At 26.8% G+C, this 19,362-nt stretch overlaps 1 protein-coding gene and 1 long non-coding RNA gene across 2 annotated transcripts; both read left to right on the top strand.

Moving 5' to 3' along the window:
• The first annotated feature begins 3,127 nt into the window (after positions 1–3,127).
• Positions 3,128–3,454, top strand: LOC122849492. The gene is made up of 3 exons (XR_006373568.1): positions 3,128–3,147; positions 3,219–3,269; positions 3,348–3,454. It is a non-coding gene; the product is annotated as an uncharacterized LOC122849492 (long non-coding RNA).
• A 10,452-nt stretch (positions 3,455–13,906) lies between these two features.
• LOC122850506 (ataxin-8-like) lies at positions 13,907–15,673 on the top strand. The gene is made up of 2 exons (XM_044149641.1): positions 13,907–13,967; positions 15,351–15,673. The coding sequence occupies exons 1-2, from the start codon at positions 13,907–13,909 to the stop codon at positions 15,671–15,673; spliced, it is 384 nt and encodes a 127-aa protein (XP_044005576.1).
• Positions 15,674–19,362: the final 3,689 nt, after the last annotated feature.

Raw genomic sequence — 19,362 nt, forward strand, 5'->3', positions numbered from 1 at the left:
ATTTTACACTACCAAAACAAGACCCGCCCTACACTAACACTTGTTTGGCTCACACACATTTTCCATTCACACTTCTGCTGACACTTTTGCTTGTAGTCTGCTTGCACCTATGCGCGCGCACACATCACAAAATAATATTTAAAAAAAAAAAATAATATTATTATTCATATATATACATACGTACATATATAAATAATAATAACAATAAATAAATAATAAAAATATATATATTTAATAAAAAAATAATTATTATAATAATAATAATAAATAATAATAATAATAATAATAATAAATAATAATAATAATAATAAATAATAATAATAATAATAAATAAAATAATAGGGGTAGTTTTTTAAGGGTAGTTTTTGAGGTACTTTATTGGGCCCCGCGGAGTTTGTCGGTGCTCGAGGGGGGAACGCGAGCAAGCGGCATAGAGAGAAAGGGGGTAGGTAAAAAAACGGCTCCCAAAACCTGTTTTCTCGTGGATCGTATACCATTTAACAGCACGCTGCCCGCTATCTCTCCCTATACTCTACTGATACCAATACAAGAGTTATGCGGTTTTTTAAGGCTATTTTTAGATAGTATTACATAATTTTTGGCTATGACAGTTTCTTTTCATTCAACGATGTGCTACCTTAAATTAAGCTAGCATAACTTTGCTAATTTTAAACCGATTTGAATGATATATGGGCTATAATTTATCTTATCAGCTCCGAAAAAAACCATGAAAAGTTCAAAATCATAACCTATATACGATTCAAATCTGTATATAATTGGTAAAGTTGTGTCTGCCTAATTTAAAGTCATACAACATTGCATAAAAAAAACTATAATAACACAAAAATAGCACAAAAAAATCCCTTAATGCCTGTAGTAGTCACAATTGTTTGTGGACGGCCAGATATAAATTTTCCAACGGCAAAACGACACGCATTACCCAGGCACATAACAATTATTAGGAAAAAAATAATCTACTGCTTTAACCTAAAATTTTTTATGACGCTAAAGCTGGCCGCCAAACGTTGGCTCTGGAAATATATAGTGTGTTAGGTGCCCCACGCTTACTTTTATTTTTTTTTTTTTTTGATATTAACCGAAAAATTAAGCCTGATTAATATTAAATAAATTTAAAAACACGTGTAAAAAGACTAAAGATAAATTATCAAACCGTAACATAGCGTTTTAGAGGATGAGGAGGGGTGAAAATGAGAATTGGGGCAAACTTATTATTTTAATTGCTATTGAATAATTGAAAAAGAAAAATGTATTCATTTTTATTGTGGAAAAACTATGCAACTACAAATCTTTCATTTTTAAGCTTCAATTTGCAACGAGTGTCCCTGCACTTGAAAGTTATTTTTATTTTAATTTTGGACAATAATTAAAAAAGTTTTGCAACTGTTTATTAAGGTATTAAAATTTCTACAAGTTCAAAAATACCATTTGGACTGCATTATGAGTTTCTATGTTAAAGTCGCGTGCCAAGATCACTGATCGAATTAAATACGATATTTACTTGCGACTTCAGATTTTTAGAAACGATTTCAAAACTGGATAAAATTTGAATCAAAAGTAAAAAACAAAATAAATATTCTAGTGGTAAAAACCCAAGTAAGAAAAATATATTTAATAGAAATATAGAATAAATTTATTTTATAGTTAAAACAAATTTAGGAAAAATTTAGAGAAAGAATTTAGAAAAAATATAAATTAAATTTAGAAAAAATTCAGAAAAGATTGAGAAAAACTATAAATCAAATTCAGAATAGGTACAGTTTTGAACATACTAAAATTAAACTTTTTCTAAATTTTTTCTTGATTTTTTATAAATTTTGTCTAAATTTAATTTTAGTATGTCCAAAACTGTATATATTTTAAATTCAATTTATATTTTTTCTAAATCTTCTCTAAATTTTTTCCGGTTGGGAAAAAAAAGACTTCATATATTAAATTCTTCGAATTATATAATTTTAATCAAAAAATTGAATGAACTTACGGTATCAGTCTTTGGAGGATGACTAGCACGCCTTAAGCTCTGCAATAAAATAAATTTCAGTGAATAAAATTTTCAAACATTTACGGAAGCAAGACCAGGTCCTCGTAAATATTTTATTGATTGAATTTATTTTTTTTTTTTGTTATTTAATAAATATATTGTAGTTAAGAAAAGTGTTAGGAAAATGTAAAAAAAATATAAATTTTTTAATCGAGTCAGAAGAAGTCGCCGGCAGGGTTCAATTTGCGGATTATTATTTAAAGCTACATACTTTACCGAAAAAATATTTAAATTGTTGGTGTTTTTTTTTTGCATAATTTACGGCATTTATTTATAATATTCGCATTTTTAAAAAATATAATTTAAACTTATTTTAAGTCGAATAAATAAATCAATTTCTAACATTTTTTATTGTCAAGTTTTACCCAATAGAAATATGAAACTCACAGAAAAAAAATGTTTTTTTAAATTTTTAAATTTTGATGTAAATCTTAAAAAAAAAAAGATAAATTTTGAAATAAATCGTTATGGATTCCACAATTGCCAAAAAAAAATGTTAAATTTACAATTTATTTTTCTCCGTGTATATGAGGGCTAAATATGTTCGATAAAAACAAAAATATAAAAAAATTCTAGATCATGTAAAAAGGTTTAAGTAGTTATTACGCTAACATGATAATTAATATGAGGGCTAATAAGATTTAAAAAAATGGAAAATAAAAAAAGCACAACTCACCTGCTCAACTAATTCCAATGCGCCACCGAAATTTAGTATTGGTTAGTAATTTATTTATAAATATTTTACAAATATAATTCAATAATTTATTTATTTATTTATTTATTAGATAAAATATCATATTGAAGCTATTCTCAGAGGTTTAATAGCTAGCACTATGTTTCCAAGACTAAGCGGTTTTCAAATGTATGATGATGATGATTTAGATGCAAGACCACGATTTAGAGTTGGTATGTATTTTGTTTTTTATTTATAAAAATTAAGATTCTAAGTACCACTGATAATAATAAATTCATGCTTTTAGACAATATTCCTGCTAACGAGGCAAATGATAATAGTACAGTATTGGAAGATGAGTCTGACTTGGCTATGGATGAGTTGGACCATTTCATAATATTCCCATCACTTGGAGGTAATAATTTGTGTGATTTTTTCTGATATATTTTTTTATAATATTTATGTCAATATATAAATTTTTTCTAGCAAAATATTCATTGATACCAGATGATCGATATGGTACAACTATAACTGTTGGTGAGTAAATATTTCTTTATTATAATGAAAAAGGTAGTAATATGAATGCTAATTTATATTTTTTAATTTTTGTTGTAGAACTTTGCAGTGTTACGTATGAGTCAGATCAAGAGATGGATGTAAATCAAGAATCTGATACTGAAACTAACGAAGTTTCAAGTACACAAAATAATGATGTTGCCATAGAAGAATAATATATAAAAAAAGAAAAAATATAATAACGAAATTCTATTTTTTTAAATGCTGAGAGAGAATTATATTTAACTAGTAGATAATAATTAATAAAATTGATCAATATAAAAAAATTAAATAATTCATTTATTTTTTTTGTTACCCCTATGACTTTTTTACATTTTTCAGCGCCATGGGAACATGGGACATGGGAACATAACACATGGGACATGGGAACATAACACATGGGAACATGGGAACATGGGAACATAACACATACTACATAGGAACATGGGAACATAACACATACTACATGGTAACATGGGACATGGGAACATGGGAACATTGGACATAAGACATGGGAACATACTACATGGGAACATAACACATACTACATGGTAACATGGGAACATTGGACATAAGACATGGGAACATACTACATGGGAACATAACACATACTACATGGGAACATCGGACATCGCAATTTAAAATGACAAAATCTGTATTACCGACCGAGGGTAAAAAATTTCTTTACCATCTCTGTTTTACCGGTCTCATTCCCCTGTCCCCTCGCCGATCTACCTTTTTTCGACCTCCCTCTGTCATAGAACGCCTATAGCTACACTACTTACGATAGAAGATAGTTAGTCAAAACTTGACAAATAACAGGGAGTTGTGATTGATTAATGTCTAAAACCACGGTGCCTTTTGTTCAGCACTGACGCCATGAGCCGCGCTCGAAATTTTCCAGAAACTAGTCAAGATCTCATAGTTTTCAATTAATATTTTTATATAAAATTTTATAAATTTATAGAATTATATTAATACTCTTAATCATTTTTCAATTTGTATAATATTTCAATTTCATTCATTATTAAGGAAAGATTCTTTTCATCGATTAATTTTAAAGTAAATAAACTCTCATGATGAATTTATTCGAGAATAAAATTTTGCGCACGTCAACTTTGTGAAACATCTTCTTGAATTGATATAAAAAGTATCTAATTGATGGTTTTTTCCATCAAACATTCAAAATGAACTTAAATTATGTCAGTAATAAATGACTCTCCTACAAGCGAATATTCTAAAGTGACTATGACAAAAGCTTATATAATTTTAAATGTTAAGTAGCTTACCTTGAACAATTATTGAAGAACAGCCACAAATAATTTATGATCATAACAAATATTTTTGCAGCACTAAAACTTTATTACTTTTTTACTTGTTATTCACTCTCGAAGTAACTATTTAGCAAGTTATTTGAAAAAACTGCAGAGTAACGTACACGTCCAAGTTGGTGCCAGGTATGTGCAGGCAGGTTGGTTTGCAACGAGACGATATCAGCAGAAAAAAGTTGGGGGTGATTCTTTACGTTTTTACCGATAGTCGATCTCTTTTTTTTCTATTTCATCATTTTCTGCATCGAACTGACCACTCCTATTTATTTTTTGAGAACAAATCGTAACAAAATTTATAGCTCATTGGTAAAAGTCAAGGTTGTCATGTGGTACGCCTGGGTTTAATCCTTTTACCAGAATTTTTTTTTTTTTTTCAATTAGCCGAAACTCACATAAATATTGTTTTTTGAAAAACATATTTTTTTTTTTAAGTTTATGTTCTATTCCTCTAAAAATACTATATAATATTCAATGAATATTTTCACGCCTGGCCAATCGGAGATAAATGTCATCAACAATAGTTCGATAATGAAAACAAAATTGCAAGTTTTTTGATGAAGTTACCATATTTTTATGGAATTTTACCATAAAATGGTTATCTCGAATTACAAAAAGTAGTAGGAAGTTCACCGAACTATACTAAGAAATTATGATATTGGTAGAATTACAATATGTTCAAGCATTTTCAAAATAAAATTGCAATCATGAATTACCAAATGTAGTTGGTAATGTCCAAACCGTACTATGAAGTTATAATATTGGTAAAACTACCACATTTTTATGGATTTTTACAATATAATGGTAATCATGAATTATCGAATGTTGTAGGAAATTCACCAAACTATACTAAGAAATTATAATATTGATAAAACTACAATATTTTCATGTATTTTTACAATAAAATGGTAATCATGAATTACCAAATGTAGTTGGTAATTTTCCAAACTATTCTAAGAAATTAAAATACTGGTAAAACTACAATATTTTCATGTATTTTTACAATAAAACGGTAATCATGAATCACCAAATGGAGTCGGTAATTTTCCAAACCGTACTATGAAGTTATAATATTGGTAAAACTACTATATTCTTATGGATTTTTACAATATGATGGTAATCATGAATTACCAAATGTAGTTGGTAATTTACAAAACCCTATAATATTGGTAAACCTACTATATATTTGGTAAATTTAAATATTTGTTCGTACAACTACCAGGAAAGTATTGGTAATTTGGTGTTTCGCAGAAAATTTGAAGTTTTTGCCGCAACTTGGCTTAGTAAAAGGATAAAAATGTGTTTTAAAAATACCAAGATTTTTAACAGTGTTATTGCCTGAAATTGTTGATTTTACTATAAGAGAAACAAACTATTCATCACCGAATCCGGCAGTTTTAATTTATGATATATCGCTCAAAGGAATATTAAATCAAAAAGAAAAAATAAATGATAAAACCATGCAAAAAATATTATTTTTAAAATTATTTTCAGTTAAATATTATGGCTACATTATTCACTTCCATTATTTTATTTCCACCGATTGTAATTATTATAAAAAAAATTTTATCTTTCTTTAAATAAAAAAAATGATGAAACAGTCGCGGAAGCAACTGGCCTGCCCGGCCTAGGGAATTTCAATTTTTTCATTGAAATTCGTGATTACAAATTTATTTTATTCTCTATCGTTACAATTATTACTGTTACAACTAAAAATTAATAATCCATTTTGTTTGTTCCTTCCACATTTTCTTTAGTAAATTTACTATCTTTACTTTCTTTTTTTTAATAACCGTCCTGTCATTGCATATATAAATTCTACTTTATTCATTGCTATTATGACTGCGGTAATATCTATGTAATACCATTATCAGCATTAAAAAATTGTCTTTTTTTTTTTTTTTTTGCTAAAATAATTTTACCTGCAGATGAATTATTTGGTAGATGATTTCTTGTATTTTTTCAATTCGAAATTAATCTTTATTATATTTTCATTTTCCTCATCGTCTTCGAATTTTATATTAGCTTCTACTGGTATCATTATTTCTTTATTAATAATTTCTTTATTAAATAATTATTTATTGACGGGTATTGTTTATTAACTTTTCTCACTAATCCTTCAGTGGTCACATATATGAGTTGTTTAACTTGAATGTTTAATAATTTATCATATGTTAATACTTTTTCTTTTTGTTTTATACATTTTATTGACAACGGTGCCTTAATCAATCCACGATATTTATTTGCAGCTTCTCCAAGAAAAAATACATCTTATTTTGTCTTCTTCATCACATATATCCATCGTCAATTTTTTACCAGTTCCTCGTTCGTTTTTCCATTCCTATATTTTACTTTTAATTATAATTCGTGCCCGAATTGTATCACTGTGAAATATCGTAGCTGGATTATTTATTAGACAACCCAATATTGCCCTATAAAATAATCCTGCCTGATATGTAATTAAATTAACCTTGTTTATCCTGCTTACTTGAGATACATTAGAAAGGTAGAGGGATAATTAGCGTAATGTAAGGAAAGGTAAAAAGGAACCTGAAATACACGCGAAAATAGTGCACCAATTAAATACAAATAATTTATAAAAGTTGAGTCAGAACAAATAATATACTGTTAAACAAATTTATTTATAATTTACCACAACTTTACCAATAATATGTATGCTAAGTAACGGCTAGTTAATATTGGGCCTGACGCGGACCTTAATTGTGCACGTGACCTCGGTTTGACCTTAATTGGTTTGTCGCTGACTCGTTACAGTAATTATTTTATCACAGATAGAATATTTATCTTGCTCTTTACATATATTTATGTAGATATTATGGAAAAATATTATATAAATGTATCTGTGTACAATTTACAACGGATACATACAATAAATTTAAGCTCTCATTCTAACACTAAAATTACACTAAAATGCTACGGTAGGATCACTTTTCGTGGCGTGAAACTAAACAGCAACAATACACTTTGCTACGTATTGGCGATTGATACCAAGATACAAATTTGTACCATGTGGTCGTTCTTTTACTTTTAATATAATTAATAAATTTTAACCAACAATCGTGGTTAAAAAAAACCAATCGATATATTATTTTAAATAATATTTATTTCATTGATTTGTAGTTTTTAAATAAATAAATAAATTGGCAAAAATTAGACACAATTATTTACCATGCGGTCTGACGATATTCCAACGTAATATTGTCGTATTTGAAATTCTTTTTAGCTAATAAATTATATAACTAAATGTTATATAAAATTACAATAATTTGCTCACAAATCAATCAAATAAAACAATTGAATAAAATAACTTACGATTTTTTGCTGGTGAATATGAGAAATTTTCTAAGAATTTTAAAGCAAATATTGAAGCAGTTAGAGCTGGTGGTCATGGGATGAAAGATCCCAGTGTACTGATCGATATATTGGGTCAATAGCACAAGCTGACGGTGGAGTAGGTCGGGAATCTTCGGGGGTGCTCGGGGATGCGTTTGCCCCCTTGAATGTTACCTTTATAATGCATAAGATAGAGCTAGGGAGCTATATCCAAATGCACCCTGAATACATATATTATTTAATAAAATATCATTTATCTGAAATTAAAAAAAGTTCTGCGCTTACCGCAACAGATTACACCCCCACAGTAAAACCTTTCGTTCAGGGAACGCAGTGTACGTAAACGGAAGGCTTATTGTCTAATTCCGTTATTATTTACGTCTATATTTTACCTCAATTCTAGGTCACATTTTTACTTGGTATCTAGTGGTTGAATCTAGAAGTTTTATCTTAATTCTAGATTACATTTTTACTTAGTATCTATCGGTCGAGTCTAGAAGTTCTCGAAGTCTTGGAAGTTCTCGTAGTTTTTGGAGTTATGGTTCTTTCTTCATTTATCAACTCATTGAAGATCACGAATTCCATGACGCAGATCTCACCATGATTAGGATTACCTTTTCCCGGTGATATTTTGGTACAGTTTGAGCAGTTAAGTAGTAATTCAGGATCATCATGTCACATGTGAGGATTCGTCTATTGACATGTTGGATGGCTATTTTACGAATGAAAGCCGAGCTTTTGAAGCCAACTTGGACTCCTACCTTCTTGGATGTTGTTTCCAGTTGGATTCGTCCATTTTTCAATTCCTTTATTAGGCATTTCGATACGTCTTTGGCCTTACTCCCTGGGTAATAACATTGTTGTAGATATCTTGAAGTTGATTTGAGTTTGAGAATCGAGCCTTTGGTGTTTGCTCTATATTTGGCAACTGCTGTTCATGTTTAGCAGTATGAACAGCACCACAAAGTTGACAGTTAATGTTTGATTGGGCTTATATCGATCTTATTCGATCTCCAATCTTTATCTTCATACACAAATTGTATGTACATAACTTTACCCAGTAAAGTTTCGCCACCACCTCATAATTCATATTTTATTTTATGTTTAAATTTGTTTGTGTGTGTGTGTGTGTGAATGTGTGCGAAACCATTAGTGCGCATGCGCTAGTGTCGCGAGCTCCACAAATTGTACCCTGAATATATAATTTTATAAAATATCATTTATCTAAAATTAAAACAAGTTCTGCGCTTACCGCAGGATATTACAACTGTATTCGATTTTTAATTTAATTTTTTATGTAAGTTACATTCATTTCTTATTTTTGACTTACCATATTGTGTTTAATTTTAAATTTGTTATTTTTGTAATTTTCTTTTTTATCAATGTATTTTTAGTTGTGTTTTTATTATTTTTATTATATATCAGTTTTATTTTTTTTTCTTCATTTCTGGATTGTTCCCTTCCTGGGTCCCTGAAGGTCCCTGAAGGCTGAGTCAATGTACCGTTTGAAGGTCTGACAGGCATTACGAAGACCGAATGACATCACAGTGTACTCAAATAAACCCCAAGGATTTATTATTGCTGTCTTCTTGCTGTCGTCCTCGTCCATAGGTATCTGATGATATGCTTTTGCTAAGTTCAATGTTAAAAAAGTTTTCTTTTTATCCAGGCAAGGGAATGAATCTTGTATTATTGGTGGTGGATACTTGTCAGGTTGTGTGATGCTATTGAATTTTCTATAATCTCCACAGAGGCTCCATTCATACCATTTTTTTTACGTGTCAAATGTATTGGACTAGCATATGGACTACTTGAGGGTCGTATGATCCCAGCATCAAGTAGTTCATTAATTTGTGATTTCGCTGCAGCAGCTTTTTCACCAGCTAATTTTATACATCTCTTACCAACTGGTTGTCCAATAGTTATTATTTTATGTGTATAACCAGGTTTGTTAGTGTTTGTCTTGGTGAAAGGTCTGGTTATTTTTACGTATTCTCCAAGAAGATGAAAGTATGGGGTTGACGTGTTGATGGTGGATATATTGATGTTGTTTGTGGTAATTATTTCTCCTTTTGTTGTTAATTTTGTTGTCATGTCAATTAATTGTTTGTTTTTCAGATCGATGAGGAGTCCATAATGTGTGAGAAAATCAGCACCAATAATTGCTGCCTGTACATCTGCAATTATAAATGGCCAATTAAACTCTCGTCTCAAGTTCAGGTTTAGTTTTGAATTTTTGGATCCATATGTGTGGATGATGGAACAATTGGCTGTGTATAAATTTAATTCAGACTGTGTTTTATTTTTAATTGTACTGCTTGGTATGATGGATACAATGGATCCAGAGTCTATGAGGAACTTCTGGTGTGTTCCCTTGTCGTATATATGTAGTCGAAGTTCTTTGTACACGTCTGGTTTAAAAGCAACATCATGACTTCATCAACTGCTCTTATTGGTGGCAGACAAATTGATTTTCCTGTGGTGTTGTTACATGTGCACAAGGTTGTACACAATGATTAGTTTTATTACCAAATTGATGATGATAAAAGCATATATATTTATCAGATTGTGCATATGATCTGGATCTTGATCTTGATTTTGACCTTCAGTGTCTGTGGGTATTGTTGAATTTTAATTCTTTTATTTCTTCAAAACATTCCACTAGCATGTGTTGCATATTATCTAGTCTTTGTTCAAGACGTGTATATTCACCCATCCAACAAAGTGAGTGTTTAATTTTGCTAGATAGTCAGCTAGTTCATTAAAGAGTGATTCATAAATATTATTATTCACAAGTTGAGAGTTTGGTGGTATGTATGTTGAGAGTAAATGTAAGGTTTGATGCTTAGTTATTTTTTTAGCACCAACTACTTCAATACAGGTGTAATTTTCGTGTATGTAATTAGGTAAGTCTAACTCTGAAACAATTATACTTTTGTTGAATGCTAGTAAGACTCCTCCTCCTTTAGACTTATAGAGGGAGTTTCTATCTTTTCTGATGATGTTAAATTTATTAATATCAAAAAATTTGAATAATTTATTGCTGTTTAACCATGTTTCAGTGAATGCAAAGATATCGTAGTTGTCTATGTTCGTACTTGTTAATATTTCATTTGATTTGCTGCTCATACCTCTAACGTTCTGGTAATATATGCTCAATTCTTTGTAAATGACAGTTTGTTGTTGCAAGTGTTAGTGTTGTTGTTGTTGTTGTTAATTTTTGATATTGTTTTTGTGACAATTGTGAACAATGTAGTATTTTTTGATGAATTAAACATGATATTTTGTTTTTTTGTTTCAATTAAACTATAAAACACATACTTTTTACCTCAAAAAATCTAAAAGTGACATTGTATACAAATTCGAACAGGTATAACTGAAATTTATTCACAATTCACTTTTTTTTGTAAATAGACATTAAAAAAATTTTTTTTTTCATTAACATTAGCCAGTTAAACGTTTCAGCTGCATATATTACTTTTTAGTTATATTATGTTTTAATAATATTTATCTTTCCTGAATAATTTGTAGTTATCCTGATCAAATCAAGTCGTGAGATTTTTTTTATGAAACATAGATTTTTACATTTATTTTTATAATTCATCTAAAAATATATCTTTTTAGCTGCACATATATAACTAAGTATTTGTCAATATATTTCAATTGAATATTATATATTTTATTGCTAGAATTTCAACTATGAAGTTTAAAAATTAGAGATATAGATATAATCAATATACAAAATAAATTCAATTTATATTTAATTGATATTTTTTCTAAATAAAAAGTAAATATAATTCATATTTGAATTATATTTTTCAAAATTATAAAGTAAATTAAAAATTTACGTTATATAAATTCGTAAAAAGATATAACTAAAATTTATTTTCGATTTACTTTTTTTTTTTGTAAATTTTTGTAAGTAGTATAAGTATAGTCAATAAAAAATTTTTTTTCAACTGAACATTAGTCAGTTAAACGTTTCAGCTGCACATATATAACAAATAATTTTTATTATTAGTGATTAAAATCATTAGTAAATAATTTATTACAAATAACCAAATATTCGCTATTATATTTCAAATAAAAAATGATATATATTTATTTTTTGCAATTTTAACTATAAAATTTGAAGATGAAAGATTTAAATGTAATCAACTTGAGGAAGATTTTTTGGAAAAATGTATTTGAATACAAAATAAATTCAATTTATATCTTTCTAAATAATCAGATATAAATAAAATTTACTTCATATTTAAAAAAAAATAACTCAAATATAAATTATATTTACTTTATATATAAAAAAAAATTAATGTTGCTTACAATTCATTTTTTTTGACTGCATTAATTCCTTAGCTACTCCTTTCTTCTGGTATTTTAATTTATCAAAATAAATCATATTATTATTAAAGAATTGATGTTGCTTACCATTTAATTTTTTTGGCTGCATTAATTCCTTAGCTTCATCTTTTTTTTAGCTACTGCTTTTCATTGGTATTTCAACAAATGAAATTAATGCAATTTATTTGAACAATTCAAAATACCAAGTCGCCAAAGAAATTAAATGACGAGCGTTATCAATTTCAATAATTATTATTATTTTAAATGATAGCAACACGCCGAAGATGTTTACACATATTACGCAAATCTCGATGGCCCACAAATGTAGTATTAAAAGTGTGAATACACTATGTAACGATTCTCGTTGCCTTAAAGGCTAAGCCACATAGACAAGGGTCCGACTCCTCAACTAGCGACACCATCAACATCAAGTCATACTAGCGTAGGGAAAATCCCCCTTTTCTTTTCGGTATTAAAAATAGATTCAAATAATTAGTGAGGAGAAACTCGCTCTCTTGTCTTTGAGACGTCAGACTGACTGGACCTCTGTTTTAACCAGTCGTCTGGCGACGGTGAGTTTGAGGTTATTTTGGTATGTTGAACATGGTGGATCAACCACCATGTGTTACCTTTTGTTTAGCTTTGTTTTTGGATGATCAACTCAAGGCGGATCCTCGAGCTGACCATGATACTTTCGATACTTTTGATATTTAGAATTAGTTTGTTTATTAATCAATAATTAATATTTTGTTGGACGCGGTCCCCTTTAGAATAGGATTTTTGAGATAAATATGGATTAGTAATTAGTATTTTGAGTTACGTTGGCTATTTGAGTTGCGTTTATATTTGAGTTTGTTTGGTAAATAAATATAAAGTAAAATGAATTAATGGTGTTTCTTTTGTTATTATTTTGGGTTATTTATTTATTATTATTTTCAGGTAAAATTAATTATAACAGCTTTATCCGGCCCTTCTACTAAAACCCACACACTGAGCGACCCTGCGGCTTTCCTCTAGATTGCTTGTTTCGGTTGTTTTATTCATTTGTTTATTTGTGTAATTGTCCAGGTATGATTGTGTTTTGAGCGCGAGATTGTGTTAGGCCTTTTTCCGGTTTTAAGGTGATTTGAAAACCCTTGATTTTAATTATTATGTTTTTGGATACGAATTATTATTATTATTATGTTGGATTTATTGGATTTTAGTTTGATTTGTTAAAAAGGACAATTTACAGGTAAAATGGCGGTAACAAGCGGTCCGAGAAGATAACTGGCAGAAATGTCATGTTACAACTATTGTCACCACAAACTGGTTCAACATCAACTAATTGAGTGGTTCATAATAATGCATTGATAGATACATTGGTCCTAACATGTAAACATTGTGTTATATTATTAACAGTAATACGTACACCAGCTAATTATTTGTTTTTAATCTGTATTAGCACATTATTTCTCGATTAACAACATTAACATAGTTGAAAACTTTATTAATTCACATTAATACCTGGTGAAATTATTCTTCGAATATATTCTTTGAACTTGGTCCACATAGGTAGTAAGCATGCACCACAATTGATTTTATTTATTTACAATCATGGCACTTGGTGAATTATTGAGATTATTATTAAAACTCAGTATAATATCATCCAATACAGGTGAAATAAAATTTGTTATTAGCTCAACATGTTGCTTTGGCACCAGATAAATATTTTTTATTTATAGCAATGATTATTGGGAAACGCACAATTCACCACGACGTCTGGTGGTAAATTTCTGGAAACTACCTCTTCCAGTCATTCGTATGTGGCATACACAGTATATATGCTAAATTATTAAACAAATAATATTTTTACAAATAGTTTGAAATGTCTGGTACAAAATTTTCACCAAAATTGATTAAAAAAAAAAAAAAAACAAGACTTTACGTTTCTGGGTGCAACAGTTATTCCAGGAGAAATAGAGATCTGAGTTTCTATGCATTTTCGAGGTTAGACAAACAACAACCTGTCAAAGTAAAATCACATTTTGATAATATATCGGAAATTCTCTCCGTGTACAAGTGGCAAACACATGATATTCATTACTTGAATCAATTTTTACACCAATACTCGTAATATGTTCCGCATATATAATACGGTTTTCTTCAAGGAAATTTCGTGAGGAATTCGTTTTTCGTGCCCATGAAAGTATATGCTCAATAGTTAATAACATTTTTTTTTAAAACAATAAAATTCTATGCTAATGGGATATACTTGACTGGAAGTCATTAGTTTCTTTTTTTGCCAACTGCTTACAGCGATTGGCCACGCCCACAGTGCGTTTCCCAATAGTTTAACAAATGAAACTCTAACTAGCTGATACACAAACATTGAATTCATCTTATGTGATTATGACATCTTGTGGGGTATGTAATTCGAAGATGCCTAAAAAATTGAAAACGAAAATAAATTTTTTTTTTTTGAATCTAGGGTAATAGCTTTGATAAATTTAAAATGATATTGGTATATTTACAGTTTGGAAAAAACAAAATTCTTTATGTATTGATTATTTCACTATTTACTATGTACTAACTTCATAAAACAAAACATTATTTGAAAAAATTCAAAAAAATTGACACATTCAAAATAAAATTTAAAAAAATAAAATAAATTCAATTAATTTATTCAAGTTAATTTATTTTAATAACAAATAAGTAACTATTTATAATGTTCGTTTTGATATTTTGGGTTGAATCACGCTCAACCACCATAATACCGTTTGAATAATTGAGAAAGAAAAATATTCGTTGAAAATTAATGGTTGAATATGATAAAAATTTTATCATGCACAGATTCTTGCTAAAAATGGTATGTCAACTATAATAATTATAATTTAACCGATAAAATGTATTACATATGTATCTTAATATACAAATGTATATTTTCATTTAAATTTTTATTTATTATTTTTATAATTAATACATTATGGAATGAATGAATAAGGAAAATGAATTCGAATATTAAATTATTGTAACAAAAAAAAACACTATATTTTTTAAGAAAATGAAGCAAGGCTCAATGCATTAGAAGTAGACACAGATGGCCACATAACTGGTTGTCAATCTGAAAGAGGTGCACAACAACAAGAACAACAACATGGAGAAGAAGATCAAGAGCAACACCAGGCTGAAGATCAAGAACAACAACAAGAACAACAACAACATGCAGAAGATCAAGAACAACAACAACATGTAGGAGAAAATCAAGAGCAACACCAGGCAGAAGAACGAGAACAACAAGAGCTTAAAGTACACAATCAAGAACAGCAACCAGGCCGATCTGTTCCTAATGATGATGACAACATCAACATCTTTACCACATGAAATTTGGAAATGAGTCATGCTGAATTATTTGATATTAAAAAAAGATAGTTAAACAAACCGAAAGAGGTAACAAGAAGGTTATTAAAATCATTATTGGAATAGAAAATCTTTAGGGCATGACATTGACAGATAGAAACGGAAAAAATACAATTCCTGTTCACGTTGTGGATGCTATTCACAGTAATTATGTCAATGTTATCTTAAATTCATTATTTTCAATTTATTAGGTTTCCTTGAATTAAATACTCCACAAGATGTCATTCTCACGAAAAATGGATTTAATATTTGTGTAAAAAAATTTTTGGGTGGACCCCGAAAACCACGTCAAAATTGAACTGATATTGAAACAAAAAATAAAGTCTATGTGCTGTAAATTTTTATAATGTCGTAAATACAGCCATTTGATCTGTTATCGTATGAGTTGATCTTGATAATAAAAAAAAATGTTTTTTTATTTAAACAATGATGATAGAAACCTTATAAATTAACATTATCTGTTCTTCTTCAAGCTTGACTAATTAATTATAATGAAATTAAATATTTCATGTGAATCTTTTGTTAATAAAACTCGCCATAATTCATCAACAAATCTAGCCAGACTTGCCAGGTCCGGCGCTTTTGCGCCAAATTGGCGCTTTGTCGGCTATTTTGGCGCACAACATTTTCGGTTTGGCGCTTATGCGCCACCTTGGCGCTTTGCGACCTGAGGTCGAAAATTTTTTTTTTTCGGATGGTCATTGTACTAAATTATCAAAGTTGCACTAAATTATCCTAAAGCATGGTACAAAACTACAGGTATGGCAGTAGTCCATCAATTTTTCGTCACAGTTTGCGCAGCCTTTTGAGCCAATAAAAAAGATGCCTTTTCTCAATCGAACCAATCAATGGCTTGCCTTTCACAGTAGCCTTCACACTAGCCAAGCCAGGCTGCGCACTGCTATACCTGTAGTTCTTGTATCATGATCCTAAATAGCTATCGGAAAATGTATCTAAGGAAAAGATGTGACTAGATACATAGGATTAATCTAGATTAAGAAATAATTTATTTGACAACATCCTTTTCTCAGAAGCATTTGCCAATAGCTTTTTCATTAGTGGCCAAATAAATTAATTATTAGTGTACATTAATTACTCAGCCATTTCGTACAATAATTTTGATTAAATATAGAAAATATTACTGAGGGATTAATCAAGACTCAAAATTCATTTATTTATTGCAAAATTTGAGTGATTTAAAGTTTGGCGAAGGAAAAAAAAAAAAATCAAAATCTTGAAAAAAAAACACTTTGAATTAATAACGTCGAAAAAGTTTTTTTTATCAATTTTTTTGTTTTCTCAAATTTTTCAATTATCTGAGAAAAATAATTCATTAATGAAAAAAAATTTTTTTGACCAATAATGAATTTGTCTTGAATTTACACTTTAGGCTTAAATGATAACTTTTTTTTCATAATCTAAGAAGCGTATTTCCAGAAAGAGAAACACGAGGTTTTGGACTATGACATTTCTTTCATAATCCAAGAAGCGAAGTTCTAGAAAAGGGAACGCGTAGTCTTGAACCATAACATATTTGTCATAATCCAAGAAGCGTACTTCTAGAAAGAGGAACATTTGTACATGAACCAAGATATAGTTTTTCATAACCGAAGAAATTTATTTTTTAAATTATATACATTCAGTCATGATCCAAGATAACGATTATACAATTTAAGAAATTTTTTTTTTTTCAAAGAAGAACTTTTTTGTTTAAACCAAAAATTTTATTTTATATTTCGAATGCTTTTTTTTCAAGAACAAAATTCCTATTTTCAAGAAGCTTTTTTTTTTGGGCAATCGGAATTTCTTTTCTTCAGTGTGATAGAAATGCTCCGTCGAATCGACTTAATAATCGAGATAACGTGTTTAACATAAAAATTTTCCATATGCTTATTCATGTTATCTCGATGTTAAGTCAGGCCTGACGTCGATTTGACGGAGCATTTTACCAAGAACAGTTAAACAATATTATTATTATATTATTACATTATTATTATTATTATTATATATATATTATTATTATTATTATTATTATATTATTATTATTATTATTATTATTATTATTATTATTATTATTATTATTATTATTATTATTATTATTATATTATTATTATTATTATTATTATTATTATTATTATTATTATTATTATTATTATTATTATTCTTATTAGTATTTCATATTATTATTATTATTATTATTATTATTATTATTATTATTATTATTATTATTATTATTATTATTATTATTATTATTATTATTATTATTATTATTATTATTATTATTACATATTATTATTAATATTATTACATATTATTATTATTATTAATATTATTATTATTATTATTACATATTATTATTATTATTATTATTATTATTATTATTATTATATTATTATTATTTATTATCATTATTATTATTATTATTATTTATTATTATATATTACATTTTATTATTATTATTATTATTATTATTATTATTATTATTATTATTATTATTACATATTATTATTATTATTATTATTATTATTATTATTATTATTATTATTATTATTATTATTATTATTATTATTATTATTATTATTATTATTATTATTATTATTATTATTATTATTATTATTATTATTATTATTATATGGTTATTATTATTATTATTATTATTATTATTATTATTATTATTATTATTATTATTATCATTATTATTATTACATATTATTATTATTATTATATATTATTATTATATATTATTATTACATATATATATATTATTATTATTACATATTATTATTATTATTATATATATATTATATATTATTATTATTATTATATTATTATTATTATTATTATTATTATTATTATTATTATTATTATTTATTATTATTATTATTATTATTATTATTATTATTATTATTATTATTATTATTATTATTATTATTATTATTATTATTATTATTATTATTATTATTATTATTATTATTATTATTATTATTATTATTATTATTATTATTATTATTATTATTATTATTATTATTATTATTATTATTTATTATTATTATTATTATTATTATTATTATTATTATTATTATTATTATTATTATATATTTTATTATTATTATTATTATTATTATTATTATTATTATTATTATATTATTATTATTATTATTATTATTATTATTATATTATTACATATATATTACATATTATTATTATTATTATTATATTATTATTATTATTATTACATATTATTATTATTATTATTATTATTATTACATATTATTATTATTATTATTATTATTATTATTATTATTATTATTATTATTATTATTATTATTATTATTATTATTATTATTATTATTATTATTATTATTATTATTATTATTATTATTATTATTATTATTATTATTATTATTATTATTATATTTGTTATTAAAAAAATCACAATTAATTAATAATAATAATATTTGATTAGAAATAATAATTTATTAAATAATAATAACTTCATTCAAGATATCAATAATATTAATAATAATAATGATAAATCTAGTTATTTACGACGTTGCCATGTATTTTCGTGGTGCATAAACGACCTGCAATACCGATTCAAGGTCATACATCCTATTTCAATTCACCTCGTATTTACCGATATTTTCCTATTT

This window comes from Aphidius gifuensis, linkage group LG2 (genome assembly GCF_014905175.1).
Source record: "Aphidius gifuensis isolate YNYX2018 linkage group LG2, ASM1490517v1, whole genome shotgun sequence".
Classification (NCBI taxonomy): domain Eukaryota; kingdom Metazoa; phylum Arthropoda; class Insecta; order Hymenoptera; family Braconidae; genus Aphidius; species Aphidius gifuensis.